The sequence below is a fragment of the Cupressus sempervirens genome, chromosome 4 (genome assembly GCF_028749045.1).
Source record: "Cupressus sempervirens isolate cs-2001-9-10 chromosome 4, ASM2874904v1, whole genome shotgun sequence".
Taxonomy (NCBI): Eukaryota; Viridiplantae; Streptophyta; class Pinopsida; order Cupressales; family Cupressaceae; genus Cupressus; species Cupressus sempervirens.
In genome coordinates this window covers 715,988,019-716,005,946 of record NC_143121.1, presented here as the reverse complement: position 1 = coordinate 716,005,946, position 17,928 = coordinate 715,988,019, and the positions used below count along the sequence as shown (strand labels likewise).

Sequence of the window (17,928 nt, the reverse complement as noted above, 5' to 3'; positions counted from 1 at the left end):
TTCCAACTGATCTGCCCTTTTTTATTTTCTTCTTCAAATGGAAACATCACCTCCACAATATCTCTTTTGAGTGTAGGGAGTCGCCCCCTTTTATTTGTTAATGCCCCTTCGGAATGGGTCACACTCTTTGGTTATGAAAAGATAAATCTGTTTAACAACAACTATTGCCCTTTTCACTCCTTATTTAATCTTCACCTATCTCTTACTATCAAATCTGTCTTGACTACTTTACAAATCTGCACATATTCCATTAATGATATGCATAGTCTCTTCATATTTTCTTCTTCCCTTCTAAATTCTTATTTCAGATCCCTCCTTTACCCTGTTCTAAATTTGCTCTAAATCTCGTCTGCCCCCATTTGATCCTTCTTCTCCTTTATATCTTCTCATGCGAGAGAGTGGTCACGCCTCTATATCATGTCTTCTTTTTGGGAAGAGTCATGACCTTTCATAGTTGTCTCTCATTCAAAGAGTCACAACCCTTCATATTACAACCTTCTCAAAGAGTTGCAACACTTCACCTTTTGAAAGTTACTCCCTTATTTTCTGCCCTTTCCTTTCCCTTAATACCTCCTTAATTCTGGTGCCCCATTCTTTCTTCCACCTTCCCCTTTTTTTCAAATGAAGTGTTTATGACTTTTGACCTTGTTTTTAATTTAATTAATATTCAATTATTTTAATATTTTTCACTTGATTATTATTGTTTATTATTTAATCCTATTTCAAGAAGTGGACATGACACAAGAACATGAGAAACAAGATATCCAAAGCCATGGCTAATATAATTAAAGAGATATTGAATGGGCTTATCTTGGGCTGTTCAATTTCAGACAGAATAATCCTTGCCTTTGAGACTATTCACTGCGTCAAAACCAGAAGGCAAAAAGAATTTTAGTGAAGCTGGATATAAGGAACGGCACTATCAAGTGGATCAGCATTTCTCAATAAAAGTGATAGCAAACTTCAGGTTTTGCAACAAATAGCTCAACCGAAATTCCAGTTGCATTTGAACTCCCAAATCCTCAGCTCTAGTCAATGGTAGTTGGAGCAGTTTATTACTTCCTTTTGAGGGCTCAGGCAGGGAGACCTTCTATCTCGATTCATCTTCATCATAATGGCTGAAGCTTTGGGTTGTTACATGAGTGAAGGAAATTTGAAGGGAACATGGGGGGGCATAAAAGTGGGTAACAAACACAAACCCCTCAACACATCAGCAATTTTCTCATGAAAAACTCCTATTCAACATATCTATTAGAAGAACACTAGAAGATGGTAGAAGGGCACAGTTTTGGGAAATTTCATCGAATGGATATGTAGCTCTTAAGGAAATCCCCTAAATAGAAGAAACAACACAAACAATGGACACAAACTATGACCAATATGTGCATGTGCAACAATTGATTATTGAAAGAGAGAGGAGGGAGTGGCATTGATGGCAGCCAAGGGCTATGAATACATAAGTAAAACCAGTCACTTGGAGATAGGAGACTTGGAGACGCCAATTTTTTTTAATATAGTTTAATAATTCCCCCCCACCCAAAAAAAACAAAAAAATCAAAATTGAAAACAAGAACAATGGAAAAGTTTGAGCTATCTAAGAATTTATAGGTTATATTTCTCTAACCAACCTATAAATTTTATATCCTATGACAATGCTATGTGAATGCCTCAACATTTTGCATACATTTCTGCTAGTGCAGTTGCATGCAATTGCATTGGCAGGCATGTATGCAAAAATGTGGAAGCATTCATATGTTGTGTGAATGTTTAAAATTTAAAATAAAAAGTTGAACCTCAGACCTAGGATGCCTTTTGTGCTTCTAATGGGAAATGGAGAAGGAAAGTAATCTCCAGTGTTTTATTTTTATATGTTTTATGTGCCTTTTTGGGCAGGAGATGCCTAAAAACTTGGTGGGAGATGAGGAGAGGGTGAGAGACATTGAGATGAAGACTACACTAATTTCTGAGGTCTCTGGGTACACATCAAGTCTTGAAGATGCGTCTTCAGTCCTCTAAAGAAGAAAATAAATTCAAAGAAGAACTTTCTTTGGACCCACTTGCTTCTATTCTTATCTGCCCAACAAGAATGAGATCATCTTCGATTTTTATTGCCACATTTTGTGTGGCTGCAAGATTTTTGGAGTTGTTTTTCTTAGGAGAAAATTGATTTTGGGTACTTGAGCATTAATGAAGAAACATTTTAAATTCACAATTGTAGGCTGAGTAGTAGTTGGAATTCTTCCTATCATTTATTGAAGTGAGCAATAAAGTCTTGCATAGGTAGGTGAGATACCTTCTTCAACTGGGGGAGTTAGGCCAACAGGGCATGGGCATCTATAGGAGGCTTAAATCTTTCTTCAAACTTGGCTCTGAAAATAGCCCAATTTGTGACAGTTTGTGGTGCAAGTTTGTAAAACTCTACATCCTCATATTCAATACCCTGAACTCCAAAAGCAATGTAAAAAGTAACTATCTATTCGTTAGGGTGTTGCTGTCCATCACTGAAGAACTTGGGAAAATTCTTAAGGGGGCCTTTAGAAAGAGTATGCAGAGATGAGTCAAATTCAATGGACCAAAAGCATTTCTTGAAGGACCTTCGGCAACCATTTACATGTCCTTGGTGACAGCTTTACAAATTACAGTGAATAGCTACATTTAATAGGACACAAATATACTTACAAATGTGTAACATGTCCCTAGTGGAGTTACCAAAAACTGTTGGGTGGATATTTGCAACCAACAGTTTTAAGGATCAATTGGAAAACAGTGGTTCCAATCATGGCATGTAAGACTGTCTCTCCTAATTAAGGGAATGCTCCCCCTTCTTATTGCTACTTGAATTAACAAGATGCTTAGCTACTTTTATTTACACTAAGCTAAAGCAAGACGTTACATTAATCCTATTCTCTTATTTTCAAAATAGATGCTACCTTCACAACATAATCCTTAATGGACAATGCAATTTTCAGCAATAGTCCCGATAAACCGAAGATTAGACGTAAGGATAACCTTTAATTTACCAACAACTTTTAGTAGCCTAGGAGTTGAAGAAAGCTCAAAGTCTTTCCTCAAACTTGGCTCCGAAAATAGCCCAATTTGTGATAGTTTGTGGTGCAAGTTTGTAAAACTCCACATGTTCATATTCAATACCCTGAACTCCAAAAGCAATGTAAAAAGCAACTATCTATTTATTAGGGTGTTGCTGTCCATCACTGAAGAACTTGGGGAAATTCTTTCATGGGCCTTTAGAAAGAGTATGCAGAGATGAGTCAAATTCAATGGACCAAAAACATTTCTTGAAGGACCTTCGGCAACCATTTACATGTCCTTGGTCACAGCTTTACAAATTACAGTGAATAGCTACATTTAATAGGACCCAAATATACTTACAAATGTGTAACGTGTCCCTTGTGGAGTTACCAAAAACTGTTGGGTGGATATTTGTAACCAACAGTTTTAAGGATCAACTGGAAAACAGTGGTTCCAATCATGGCATGTAAGACTGTCTCTCCTAATGAAGGGAATGCTCCCCCTTCTTATTGCTACTTGAATTAACAAGATGCTTAGCTGCTTTTATTTACACTAAGCTAAAGCAAGACGTTACATCAATCTTATTCTCTTATTTTCAAAATAGATGCTACCTTCATAACATAATCGTTAAGGGACAATGCAATTTTGCAGCAATAATCCCCATAAACAGAAGATTAGACGTAAGGATATCCTTTAATGTACCAACAACTTTTAGTAGCCTAGGAGTTGAAGAAAGCTCAAAGTCTTTCCGTGACTCCTAATGAGATTTTCCAGAACAAGAGTGAAACACACGTGTAATACAAAATCTCCAACATGGATTTCACCTTGCATGCACAAACACCAAAAATAGAGCAACCAAAAATTTGCAAGTTATTTACTTGCTTGAGTATCCTATGCTAATCTCAAACATCATAAGCAACTCAAAGTCTGTAAGATTGAATATGAAACCAAATTATAACTCTGAATGCAATGTGCAGCTCAAAGTCTGCAAGATTAGGTTCAAATCCCTCTTGATCGAAAGCACAAAACTCACAATCAACTCTAGAAAATGTCATCACATGACTTCTTGAATTGGGACACAGTCTCAAAGCCACTTGCCTCTGTTATTGAAACAATCTGATTTACATCCGAGCCCAAGGTCTTCGAGTACATATACAAACTAGCAGAGCCTTCTTGCATTGCCAAAAGATATAAATTATGATGAACATCTTCTATTGTTTATAGGTGAGGGGCTGGGACCAAAAAATGGGAGAAGTCCAAACAATAAAGACTTATTCCACAAGTAACTATGACTTATTCTAAATACTAGTCCTAATGTAATTTGACTTGCAGTTTGCTTACATGTGATTACAAGTTACAACTTTGCAAATGACATGATCAGGTGCAATTACATTTTCAGACATTACATGTAATTTCTCAAAAAGAATTTACGAGTGCATTATTGAAAGCAAACTAAGTGACTGTTTACCGCATAGGGTAAGAAGTTCAACACATGTATAACACGATTTAATTCAGAATAGGTACTTTATTCATGTATGCACTTGCAGATTACAATCCGATTACAATGACTACAATGATCAATGATTACCACGATGATTCCAAAGTCCATCTCGGAGGTGTACATATACCTTTCCGAAGGGGTGACTCAAGCGTCATGCGCCCGTTCGGATACTACTCTACCTGTCGGCTATGCTATACATTTTACCGACAACATCATCCCTCCCAAAAGAAAAAGTCGTCTCCGGACGACAATTACAAAATATCTAAGACAATTTAACAACAAAATACATTAACTGACTAACTACAACAAGATAGATCTGTTTCTGTCACATCACTTTCACATCCACCTCGTGCCTTCACCAAACTGGTCTTCAACCCACATAGCCACAATACTGTCTCCTTAGCTGACCTTGATAGCCACCCGTGCCATTTTCTCTGTTTCCAACTCCTAGGTACACTGAGCCAAGTGTTGCCGTACTGCCTTCAACTGGATGATCAGCTCCTCCCGAGCTCTCAATGCATCCACCAAGACGGACTCACACCCAAACACCTACTCCGAGTGACACGTCAGATCCATAGACACTCATGCCTACAGCAGCAGCTCCAGGTCTCATCAACTGGTCACACTTCCCATGACTGATATCCGCAACGACTGGGGGTCTAGGGGGCAACGCCCCCAGCGGGGTCGAGGGGCAGTGCCAAGACCAAATTAGCACTCCGAAATCCACACAAAACTGCATGGAACACACTATTTCTGTCATTTTCTTTCAATTCCACACTCTTTCTGGCAACTGCTTATGTCTACCCTTCCCTTTAGCATCATGCATTACTCATTTCGAATTGTTTCAATCTGTCGTCGTTTTTTTTTTTTTTTTTGGCTCTTCCACTTCCTCTTTCCTATAGACTTGCATTGTGAATCGGCTACAACAATTCCTCTTCCTTTTCTGATACCCTTCGTACAGCTGTCCTAGCTTCTCCCTTTCCTCTGGTCACCAAATCTATTTGAAATGCTTTTTGATCCCACCGTACGAACTTTATTCTTCATGAGCCTTGAGTACGGATACGCTTATCTCCCAAGGAAATTATTTTCCAACCGTACGACTTCTCCCTAGCTTGAGATAGTATTTCAAGACGGCTTCAAATATCTGTTACATATAATGCATACATTCTTATATGCTTCCTGCTCCTATAGCCGTACGAACCTTCTTTCTTCCTCCTACGTACGGCCTTGCTTCCTCTGGTCCCCCAATCTGTACGTATTCAGGCCGTACGGTCCTTTTGTAATCCTTATTCGACCATACGGTATGGTCTTTTCCACTTCAGGTCGTACGGTCTATCTATCTTCCGTACGGTACGGTCTGTCTATCTTTCGTACGATACAGTTTGTCTATCTTCCGTACGGTCTTGCTCGCCCCCTCACCAAAGCTTTGAGGCCATACGGTCATCTGGCCCATACGGTCATGCTTTTGTTCCTATTTAATATTTTATTTTATTTAACATATGTTCTTTTTGGGCCGTACAGTCATCTAAGCCGTATGGTCATTTAAGTGCCTCCATTTTTCTTTTTTTAGTCCGTACGGTCTTTTCCTCCCAACTCTTCTTATTTTATGACTTACTTTATTAATTTACTTCTCTTCTATATAATCTTTGCCAAGGCCGTACGGCAAACTTCTGCTCCCGATTTCTTTAAAAATCTGCCTCTTAATGCCTTTACTTCATGCTTCATTTTATCACTTCATACTTTTACATTTTCTCACTTGACATTTTAAAACTATATTCAACTTTAGTATTATACATATATACATTATTTACAGACATCTTTTCTTCGTTCAATTGTTTGTCCGCGGAGAATCCTTCCTTTCCTTGTATATTTTCAACTTTGATCCATTTACGACATCTGGCATTTCTTTTCCATCTAGTGTCCACAGTTTAATTGCTCTGTTATATCCAACTTCTCATATCTTGTACGGTCCAACCCATTTAACGTTAAATTTTTTAGGTCTTATTTCATTCCGTCCATTATACTTCAGTACTAACTGACTGGGTTGAAAGTTGTTCAATTTTAAACGCTTCTGACGCCATACCTTCCACCTGTTTTGTGCAACTTCCACGGCCCATGCTGCATAGTTCTTATTCCTTCGGTACGATCGCTTCCGTACAGGTACCACACCTTCAATTAATGGTATCCAGTGGACACATAGCTCTGGTGGCACTCTTTTTAAGTCCTTATACGTCCAAGTTGCCGTCTTCAATACTGGGTTCCAATCATCTCCTACAAGAATGTTCTTCGGATTTTCCTCATCACCCAAGTTTATTGTTTTCACCATCGGCTCTTCATACTTCATTGGTTTATCTTTACTAAATGTATGCGCAGGTGTTTCATCCACCTGCGCTTCTCCCTCCTTCAGTTCATTGTATTCCTTTGGAAACTCATGGCCTTCTTTTCCTTCCTCGATACTCAAAATATTGCAGCTCGGAAAGACCTCATAATCTTCCATTTGCCAGTGTAGTAGTCCATTTACGGAATCTAGGTCATCATCAGTTGACCCTCCTAATCTCAGCACCCCTTCTTCATTTGGTTCCATCCTTTTTTTCCCTTCGTCGTCATTCTCACCTTCGCCTTCTGAGTCCGACAACGTTGCTTCTTCTCCTACCATCTGCGTATGCAAATCAATTATCAATCTCCTACCTCCTGTCTCCATTGACAGGGTATTCCTTTTCCAATCATACTTTACCTTAGCTTGCACCAACCACCCCTGTCCTAGGATGGCGTCGTACCCTCTTCTCTTTAGTGGAATGACTACGAAATCCAGTAAAAATGGTTGTGTCCCAATTGTTACTGGCTGTGCCATCAATGTTCCCAAGGGTTTTATCCCATGTTGGTCTGCTGTAAGTAATTGAAAGGTGGGTGGCCATAGTGTTGGTTGTCCAAGTTTTTTCCAGATATCTTCTGGCATCACATTCACTCCCGATCCTCCATCTACTATTGTATCCGTTAGCACCGTACCCAGAATGCCCATCTCCACCACTGCTGGGTGTTTACTTGTCGTAAGTGCTAGTAATATCGGGTCTGTTGCTGCTACTGCCGCGGTTGTTTCCTTATTATCCTTTGCTCCCTCCGCCACTCTCGGGGACGGTGTCATATTTATAATAGCCGTATGCAACTGTGGCATGGTGAGAAGAAGATCATTTAATTTAATCGGCACTTCCATTTGCATTATCTGTTTCACTATGTCTTGTTCCGCCAAGTTTCTTTTCGAGGTTTCAGCAGTGTCTTTTACTTGTGACTTCTCTGCTTTCACCTGCTTCTCTATCTTTGTTCGGCCTTTTTGTAACCTTTCCTTCTCTTCTTCCACATTCGGATATTTTGCCTTCTTCGCCTGCTCCCGCTTGATCGCCAACACGTTCTCATTACTTGTTTCAATACTTAATAAATTTACGCCTTGCTTTGGACATTTTGAATCTTCATGGTCCCTCGGACCACACCATCTGCACAGTAGTTGCGGCATCTCTTTCGTAGTACCGTCCCTCGCAAAGTGACCCCAAAGATTACATGCTCGACACTGTATCATCGGCCGTCCACTCGCATCATATTGTATTCTACTTCGGCCTCCATTGTTATTGTTATTGTTTCCACCCCTTCTGCCTCTATTATTATTTCGATATCCACTTGAAGTTGCATCATTGCTCGTGTTATTACTATTATTCGATGCTTCCTGCGTTAGTAACACCTACTGGTGTCCTTTTGCTTTCAAGTTAAATGGGCACTCTTTCAGGGAATGCCCCGCCACCTGGCAGATGTCACAAAACTGCTTCTTCGGGCATGAACCCTTCGTATGGCCATCCTCCTTGCAATCTGTGCACCACAGTTCTCCTTTTACTGTATTCGGATTCTTTTTCAAATTTTTGTATTCTTTCATCATCCGAAGCATGTCTTTCTGTAGTGCTTTCACCACCTTGTTCGATTCCTCATCACTACCACTACTTTTTGAGGATGAATCATCTAAATCAGAGGACTTATGCTTTTTCTTCTTACTCGTCTTCTGTTCACTTTCCAAATCCATAGCGCGAGTATACGCATCGGCGTACGACATTGGCAGTACAATCTTCATTTTCTTTTTAAGAGTCGGCTGTAGCCCCTTCACGAACCATTGTTTTTTCAGCCCATCCGCTGGTTGACTCTCCATTTTTTCGATCAATTCTTTCAGTCGCCTGGCATAGTTTCGGACTATCTCATTCTTTCCTTGTTTGGTGCTGTATATTTTTGCCACTATTTCATTATCATCTCGGAGCAATCTGAATTCTGCTATAAATTCTTTTTTTACATTCTCCCATGTATTAAGCTTCTGAGGACTAGTGTCAGAAAACCAATCTATCGCCACACTTCGTAGGGTCGCTGAAAATTGTCTTACCCAATCATCCTCATCCGTCACACCATTTGCCGTCCATATGATTTCACACGTTTTGCAATGTCTGATAGGGTCTGCTGAACCATCACCGTGAAACTTGGGTAACTTTTCTTTACGGCCAGCCATCGTTACTTGCCTTGGATTTTGAGGTACTTGTGTACCCGCACTATTCTGAGCTCCCGCGCTGTTCTGGACTCCTGTGCTGTTCTGTGCTCCCGCGTTGTTCTGTGTTCCCCTGTTGTTCTGGACTCCCACACTGTTCTAGTCTCCCGCGCTGTTCTAGATAACAGTCTTGTTCCCAACAACCGCATTGGTTGGTGAAAATTCTTCAAGCGACATTCTATTCTCCGCTTGTATCTGTTCGTCCGATGTATCAGGAACGAAGAGATCACTCCACGCTCGTGCTCCCTCGGCACTCCGAGCCGTGCGAGTTGCTTCCCTTCCATTCGGACACTCTCCCCTCGGCGTACACAGGTTAAGAAACTCTTCCCTTGTTTCCTCCACCAAATTCAAGTGTTGTCAAGTTTCTTCCAGCAATTCCTTGGCACTCCTTAGCCCACTAGGTGAGTGCACTCCCTCTGTCTGTGCCTCTTCACCCCTTCGATGCCCCTCGGCAATTTGCTGAAGTCCCTGTCTACGCTCTGCTTGCTGTGTTAAAATTAAAATTTCTTTTGTTGTACTTAGTTCATTTTTATCTTTTACCTTGTTCCGATCTTTGTTTGGCAAATTCAGCATTAATCCTCATTCCTTCATTCCAGGTACGTCTAGCAACGGTGCCAAATGTTTACCGCATAGGGCAAGAAGTTCAACACATGTATAACACGATTCAATTCAGAACAGGTATTTTATTCATGTATGCACTTGCAGATTACAATCCGATTACAATGACTACAATGATCAATGATTACCATGATGATTCCAAAGTCCATCTCAGACGTGTACATATACCTTTCCGAAGGGGTGACTCAAGCGTCATGCACCCGTTCGGATACTACTCTACCCGTCGGCTATGCTATACATTTTACCGACAACAGTGACTCCTATCAACATCATCCTCTGTCAAATCTTTGCGCTGCCACAAGGCACTGATATTTTAAGAGTTCAGATTCAATGAGGGCACTTTGTTCAAAAATACCTTTTTGAATCTTTGACAAAATCCCGCCTCATCTTCTTGTATGGGACAGTACTGGTTCTTCAGGGGAAATTCTCTTTGTAAAGTTGAGGTGAGAAGCCTAAGGAGTTAGAACATTATCATGTATTTTTGGAGAATCCATGACACTTTCTTCAGACTATATGTGTTGCAAAATAAGACCATGGATGGATATAAGCATTAACTTGTCATCAGGGAAAATAAAATTGCAATTTTATGTAGACAAGGGAAATATGCAAGCCTGCACTTCTATTCGGGTCTTGGAAGACGGTTTATAAGTTGCTTTTTTTCAAGTCTTGGAAGACAGATTACAAACTGCAATTTTGGGCCTAGGAAGACAAATTACAAGTTGTTATTTCAGTTCTTGGAAGATAGATTACAATTTGCAATTTTGGGTATTGGAAGATGGATTACAAGTTACAATTTTGGATTTTGGAAGATGGATTACAAATTGCAAACAGATCTTGGATCCAACATTGGAAGTGTAATTCCAAGTCCTTGACCCTGCATTGCAAGTTGTAATTTTGGGTGTTGGATCCTACATTGCAAGTTGTGATTTTGGGTCTTGGATCCTACATTGCAAGTTGTAATTTCGGGTTGTGGACCCTACATTGCAAGTTGCAATTTTGAATCTTGGACTATTCATTGCAAGTTGTAATTTTGGATCTTGGACCATGCATTACAAGTTGTAATGTGAGGTTTTGGTAGCCAACATACAATTTATAAAACAAACATAACATTTACTTGCAATGGCGCCATAAAAAGACCCAATTTCACTTTAAAAGGACCAACTCAAAATTAAAGCAAAACAAAAACATAAAATACCAAATGAAAATTGGGTTTTAAGAAGGCTATCGCAAATGCAAATAATACAAGCTTGCAACTTTACTTGTAATAATGATTAGTTGCAATTGAGATCTAGAATTGAAGACAAACTTGCAATTCTGCCTTCGAAACCAAAATTGAATGAAAAGCCAATTTTTAGACTCTGAAGCTTGAAGAAATGGAGGCAAAGAATTTGCCCTTGTTAATTAATGTTAAGTTGATGGAAATAATCCTTGAAAAGCTTGTCTAGAGCTTTAAAATGTCAAAATTTTAGTAGGTTATACCTAATTTTTACAAATAAAAAATTAGAGAAAATAGGCCTCATAAAAAAAACCCATTGGCATGTTGTCTTCTTCCACCATATGAAGAGCCCTGATTAGAGGTTTACTCACCAAAAAAACCAATTTTAAAAAAATTATTACAAAATGAACCCCTAAATAACAATAAATAGATAATTTTGTATAAAGTTTATGTTTGTGTTTGTTGCTTACCTTGATTATCTTAACATTTTTGATGTGTCAGTGAAAATTATTTTTGTAGTCTTTTACTGTTTACATTTTTTTTTAAATGGAAACACCAAGCAAGTATTTGATACAAACAAGTGACTAGCAAATCTTTTCACGCTTGATTGCACAAGGTCCTTGCCATTTGTGTGTTTTCTCATCAAAGAAAGGACTCAAGTATGCTTATAGATAAATTTGGCAACTTATTTAGCATCTACAATGACAATTTTGACAGTTGACCGATTTAATAATTCTAATGTCCTCCAACAACAAATCCAATTAATGTGCAACACAAGGAGTCCATGAAATAGTAGGATGTCCTTCCATAATAAGTTTCCCTGCAGCTATATATGCACCTGCATTGTCCATGATAATTTGGACACCATTCTCAACCCCAGTGTCTTGGATCACCTTGTCTACTATATGACACAAAGTCTCATTGTTTTTAACTTCATGCGCCTATCTATAGACTTCAAGAAAACCAATGTGCCATTAGAAGCCACTAAAAAGTTGTCCTATTACATCCATCAGTCCATCCATACGATAAGATGTTGCAGCCTTTTTTACGTCATACTTTATTTTGATCATCAACCACAGTCCATGTATTTTTTATGGCTTCCTTTAGCAGTTGGCCACTCAATTCTCTAGTTGTTTGAAGCTTAAACCTTTCTCCAGAAACTATCAATGTATTCATCAAACTTTCTCAATATTGGCTGTTTGCCACATTGAAGGGTAAACTATTACAGTACGGAAAGTTTGTTGTTTCCATCCTTGCCTTTTCATTTTTTTCTTTATTCCAAGTGGTACTTCTAGTGAGGGCTGTGCTCTTGGAAATTGCATGGAACAAATTAGTTTGGTGATGATGAAGGAATCTAGCTAGCAGCAGAAAAAGAATCCTTAGGACACACACCAATAGATGAATGTGATTGACAAAAGCTGACTTGGGCCAACAAAGGAATCTGTAGGCGTAGAACTGTATACATTATTGAATCATCATTGTTTTTATTGCTTCCTTTGTCTTTTGATTTTCCTGTCCTTCTCATCTCATACTCAACTTGTATGGCATTCATTGATCTAGAAATCTCTTCTGACACCTTCCTGTATATCTTTACATTTTGCTTAGCTATTTTATCAAGGTGGTATTATAATCTTTTAATTCCATTTGTCAACCACTGCTTGCATTTAGTACAAGTGACATGGGCCTTGGTAGCACCTAGCATCCTATTCCTCAGTGCAGGATATTTTTTACCACTTGTTTATGTTGATAATGGATGTAATATGGCACTGTACGGTCAGGTTAATATGTATAGATATATTTGCCATACATGTAACTCATAGTTTCAGTAGGAAGTATCGTACAAGCTCATTAGGTTTGTAAATTTTGATGAATAATTTAATAATGCCAATGTCATAGTGAGGAAGAGAGGCAAGGATCCCAAAAATTCTGTTCGGAATGTTGAAGAAATTTTTTCCCCAAATTTTAATGATCAGTGATACTCACAATATCAAATATTATTGAAGTTTCTGATAGAAGTTGTAGACAATTAAGATGACTTCAGCATTTAGTGGCAATACCAATGTTTAGCTCTGCAAAACTGAGCAAACACATTTTTCTCTGACATTAATAGGAGCTTCACTCTACTGATTTTTATTGCATCTCCAAGTTAAAAGTGAATAGCATGTAATATCAAATTCAATAATTCATCAAACCTTTTTGCCATTATTAATATAACTGTATAACCTTAAATTTCCAAGAACATGGATATGGTTTGCATGAAAATGATAGCTGTATTACATCCGAGATTTTCATTTTTAAGTTGGTTTGCATAATGCTTTCGTAGCAAGCAACTAATAATTTTATATGGTAAAAACTATTTTCAACATTTGTATTGATTGCAAGATTTAAAGTAACCCATAGATGTTCAATTTATCTCATCTAATCTCTCGGTGCATTGATATTCTCCTGGAAGTTATCCCTTTCGCTTTTCTTTAGAATGAAAGCTTACTGCAGCATCTGAACACCTGCAGGTTGCAACAATAGCATGGTTTGATGTAGAAGATGTTTGTGGGAGCCACTCATTTGCAATTCCTTGCGTTCTTTCTTTTCCTTATTTTTGCCGTTTTTTTCAGTGCCTTCGGCAATATAAGGACACGAAAGACAGGTCTTGTCTTTTAAATGGTAAGATTTTGCTGAATGCTTTGATCTAGAAAAAAAATGTATTACAGGGGAAGGAAAAGACAATGTTAATGTTTCAACTACAAGTTCAGAAATATTCGCTTGATCAACTTCATTTGCTGTTCAAATAAATATGGACATAGTTGTTTTAGGAAACAAATGAGTAATTAAAAATTTGCATACTTGGACACAAATTCTAATATTAGTGTATCTAGAATGTGTTCTACTTCCTCCTTTTTGTGAATTTATCAACTTCACTGTAGCCAATTCACTTCCAGGTTAAAAAACTAAAGAATAGGGATAAAATAAAATAGTGCTACACTTCAAGTGAAAATATTTAACGGGATAATTTGAGAGTTGTCTCCATTTATCTTCTGTGATCCTAATTTTATAAATTTATAACCACTTTTCAGGTTAATTGAAATGTTTATAAACTAACTATCTAGTTCATTAGTTCTTCTATCTATGAAAATGGAAATCTATATTTAATTCTGATTGTTTATTGCTTTAGAACCAGTCACATGCTTTATTCTTTGTAGGCTAGTATGGCAAGAGAGTTTACCAGCAAGAGAGATTTAATTTGTCATATCAAGCCTTCTCTAAAAGGCCTTTGCTTATATAATTGTTATCAAGAGAGATTTAATTTGTCACATCAAGCCTTCTCTAAAAGGCCTTTGCTTATATAATTGTTATCTGGTACAAGGCTTTGTTTGACAAACTGACTTGTGGAATAAACTCAATATAATGGGTAATTTTTCTCAACAATGACAATCCAATAAATATTTCAAAGTTATTCATAGTCGTCCATACTCATCAATTGTATTAGAACTTTGTTTTTTTGGACCTTTCTTGCTTGGCAATGAAGCAAAATTTAACTTAGATTCTCTGACATCCCTTTTCCTAAGTTGCCGATTCGGGTACGGATACAGGGTTCAGGTACGTGAGTACGACAATTTTTCCCCCCTTGCAGATGCAGGTTTTTCCATATATGTAACGATTTATGTTCAAACATCAAAGTTACAAATACAAAAAGAAGACTGATACTCATAAGTCCATATTGGCCAATAAAATTATAAATAAATATTTGTATTACTAATATATTTTCAGATGACATGCATTACAAATTGACATCAATCCGAACATGATCAACAAACATAACTATTGGCTGGGTTATACAAAACTATCAACAGTACTATACTCAGATCTTCAAAAAAAAAAAATCAATCCCTGTCCTTCAAATGAATTGAAGTAGGTTGCTGTTCACCACTGTCATAAACTAAGGGCATTACATAGACCAATTTTAACTTGAATAATATTAGCAAGCTGTTCCAAGACACTATCTAAACCTGATACAAAGAGCTGACCCAGTGCCTTGGGGTACTTCCTGGGTGCCCACGTTCGTTGTGTGTCCCTCTATGAAAGACCCACAGAGAACCCATGAAGTACCCCGGAAGAACCAGTACCAAAACTGTACCAGTACCAGGACCCGGACCTAAACAGCAGTACCCAGTAACTGAGCCCTTTTCTATTAATTAAAAGATATTTCTGTTACATATATCAGAGCAGCCCATCAATAAAAAACATCCAGAAAGTATACAAGCATTTTCAGCATTTATCAGCCTATAAACAGTTTACATGTGAAGTTAATAAAATGTACAGCACAATATCAATATACAAAACTTGGATATGTGGTGGCACAAAATCTGAATTCAAATAGCTAATTACTGCTTATAATCTGCATATCCATCTGTCCAGGCTGTCCGCTCCTTGGTTGCCCACTTCTGTCATTGACATTGCCTTGCCTCCCTTTCCCTAAACTGCTGTAGCATAGTATTTTTTGTTTTACAGGCATATAATCTCAGCTTATGTTTAACTAATTTTTTTATAAAAAAAAATTGACATTTTGTGCGGGATGTGTAACATTAAGCCTGCATCTGAAATTAGAAAGATTGGTGCTTAATCTTTAGCCACAGCTTTGGCTATCTTTGTTTTTCTACTTACTTGTTGACCCTCCGGTGTCTTTCAGCTCTGAAATATGCTACGGCATTCCCTGTTATTTTCCTATCAGCACTCAAATATCATGTGGCTCCAGAAATGTGGACAAATTTTTATCGACCTCTATGGCTGCTTTCAAGTGTTATTAATTCTTGCTATTCATTCTATTGGGATATTACCCGTGACTGGGAATTAAGGTTTGCCTATATCTCTACATTTTGTGTTCAACAGTTGTAATGAGCTTAGATTGTTGTTGTAATCTGTGGTTGTTTGTTTTGGCAGTGTGTTTTCCAGATTATTTAGGTTTAAAGGTCCTCATTTGCATCCAATTATGTTATATGGCCGTCGTTGGGTAAGTATCACTTTACTGTTTTTAGCTTTTATTCAAGGATATTTGTAATGTTATTGATACTTAAAAATTGAGACTAATAAAGTTAAAATATGACCAACATGTCTTTAGCTTTCATAAATAAACTAACATCTTTATTGTGCTGGTTGAGAAGATTTAACATCATCCAAGCATTCTTGTTTTCACAATTACAAGGATTAAATGAATTATGCCTAGAAGGTTATTTACCAATTCATTTGCCATCGCTTTTTTCAAGTTGGAACTCTGTTTTCATTTTGGAATCAATTATGCATAAAAGGTTATTTACCAATTATTTCTCATCTTTTTATTCAAGTTGGGACTACGTTTTCACTTTGAATTGAGTCTCACCGTTTCTGCCTGTTCCTTGATTATCATTTGAGAATTTCACAGCATAGATTATATAGAGGATCCTTATGTAGTAGTAAAAGTTTGAATTGGATTTTTTTTGGATGACTACACTTTTTATATCATGTGAACGCTCCAAACATAATTGCAAGACCAGATAATTAAATAGTTACGTCATTATGATATTACCCACTCGAAATTCCCCATTTCTTAAATAGAAGCATAAAATAATTGTCTGATGTCTAGTATTGATGCCATTGTTTCTAATCTTTGTAAATCAATTTCAGGTTTATTACTGGGCAGTTATGAGTAATCTTGTTCTTCGCTGTGCATGGACATATAAACTTTCAGCACATTTGCGGCATAATTATTTAACAGTTTTTACAATAACAACCTTGGAGATGTTTCGTAGATTCCAGTGGATATTTTTCCGTGTGGAAAATGAGTGGAATAAGATAACACTCAAGTCAAACGAATGGAATAAAATAGCACCAAAGTCAACTATGCAGTTTCCTCTTGATGATATTCCTTCTTCAGAAAAGGAAAAGTTGCTTGGATCTGCCCAGCATAATGTATAACTATAAGTTTATTCATATCTAAGAAATGATGCTTCATTATTTGGTTTAAAATTATCATTTCATTTGTGGTATGCTCATTTTTCAAGGTTCTGCATTCTCTTGTCATTGTAGTCAAATCGGTTTCAAATTATCCGTCGATGTATGTTATTTTTCCCTTTTCCAGAGTCTCGTATAGCTTTTTATAGCAAAAATGATAGGAAGAAGTGTTAAATTTATCATATATTTATGTCTATAGATTGTTGAAAGAGCTCAAGTATACTAATTCAATTGCTCTGTACTAATATTCAGTTGAAACACTTCAGATTTCAAGTGTGCTGCTAATATATAGTTGAAAAACCTAATTATCTTACTGGGAAACTGATATCTTACTACTTAAAATCATTCGTTAATTTCTAAGTATAAATCTATTGCCTTGCTCCAGAATTAAAAAATCTTTTTATGCATAATGTGCTGATGCTTGAATATGATTCAGTGCTGATTATCATTTAATAAAATAGTTAGTGTTACTTTCGATAATGGATGCTTTGGTGCTTAAAAATTAAAAATTTGTGATAGTAAAATCAATATAACACTCAATAGTTGGGTTCCTAATGTTTCCCTACTCGCGTTGAACTGAACCAGTTCTACATTACATGCAGCCGCAAGTTCAATTACAGGACAGATAGGGTATGGCCTTGCTTAAGGTGCTTGAGGTGGTAGGGCTACAACTTAGCTGAACACCTTTTATATGATGCTTGGGAGAACCTACAAAAGCCAAAAGAGTGATTTGAAAAAAAGGTCCAACGTATTTTGACAAAAAAAGTCTCATCTTTGAGCGTGCTCGAGTCAAAGTAGTACTGGAAATGGTAACCACTTGGAAAAACCCATTGCTACACCTCTGCAAGCATCACCCAAATGTATTGAGTGCTAAGTATTATATTCATTTTCATCACAAATGAGTTCATGTGAACCATTGCTTATGAAACATGGGTCAATGAATTCGACTTGAAAACTACGTAGTTGAATCATGACAGCAGTATCACAATTCGATTTGCTATAGAAGATTTC

General features: G+C 37.3%; 1 protein-coding gene across 1 annotated transcript in view; it reads left to right on the top strand.

The window, feature by feature from the left end:
- Positions 1–16,932, top strand: part of LOC149563276 (EXS (ERD1/XPR1/SYG1) family protein) — a 90,356-nt gene extending 73,424 nt beyond the window's left edge. Inside the window, exons 12-15 of the mRNA XM_089826626.1 lie at positions 13,446–13,596; positions 15,620–15,785; positions 15,871–15,940; positions 16,591–16,932. Of these exons, the coding sequence (XP_089682752.1) occupies positions 13,446–13,596; positions 15,620–15,785; positions 15,871–15,940; positions 16,591–16,881 (678 nt within the window). The 3' untranslated portion in view covers positions 16,882–16,932. The remainder of the gene's footprint in view (positions 1–13,445; positions 13,597–15,619; positions 15,786–15,870; positions 15,941–16,590) is intronic.
- The last annotated feature ends 996 nt before the right edge of the window (positions 16,933–17,928 follow it).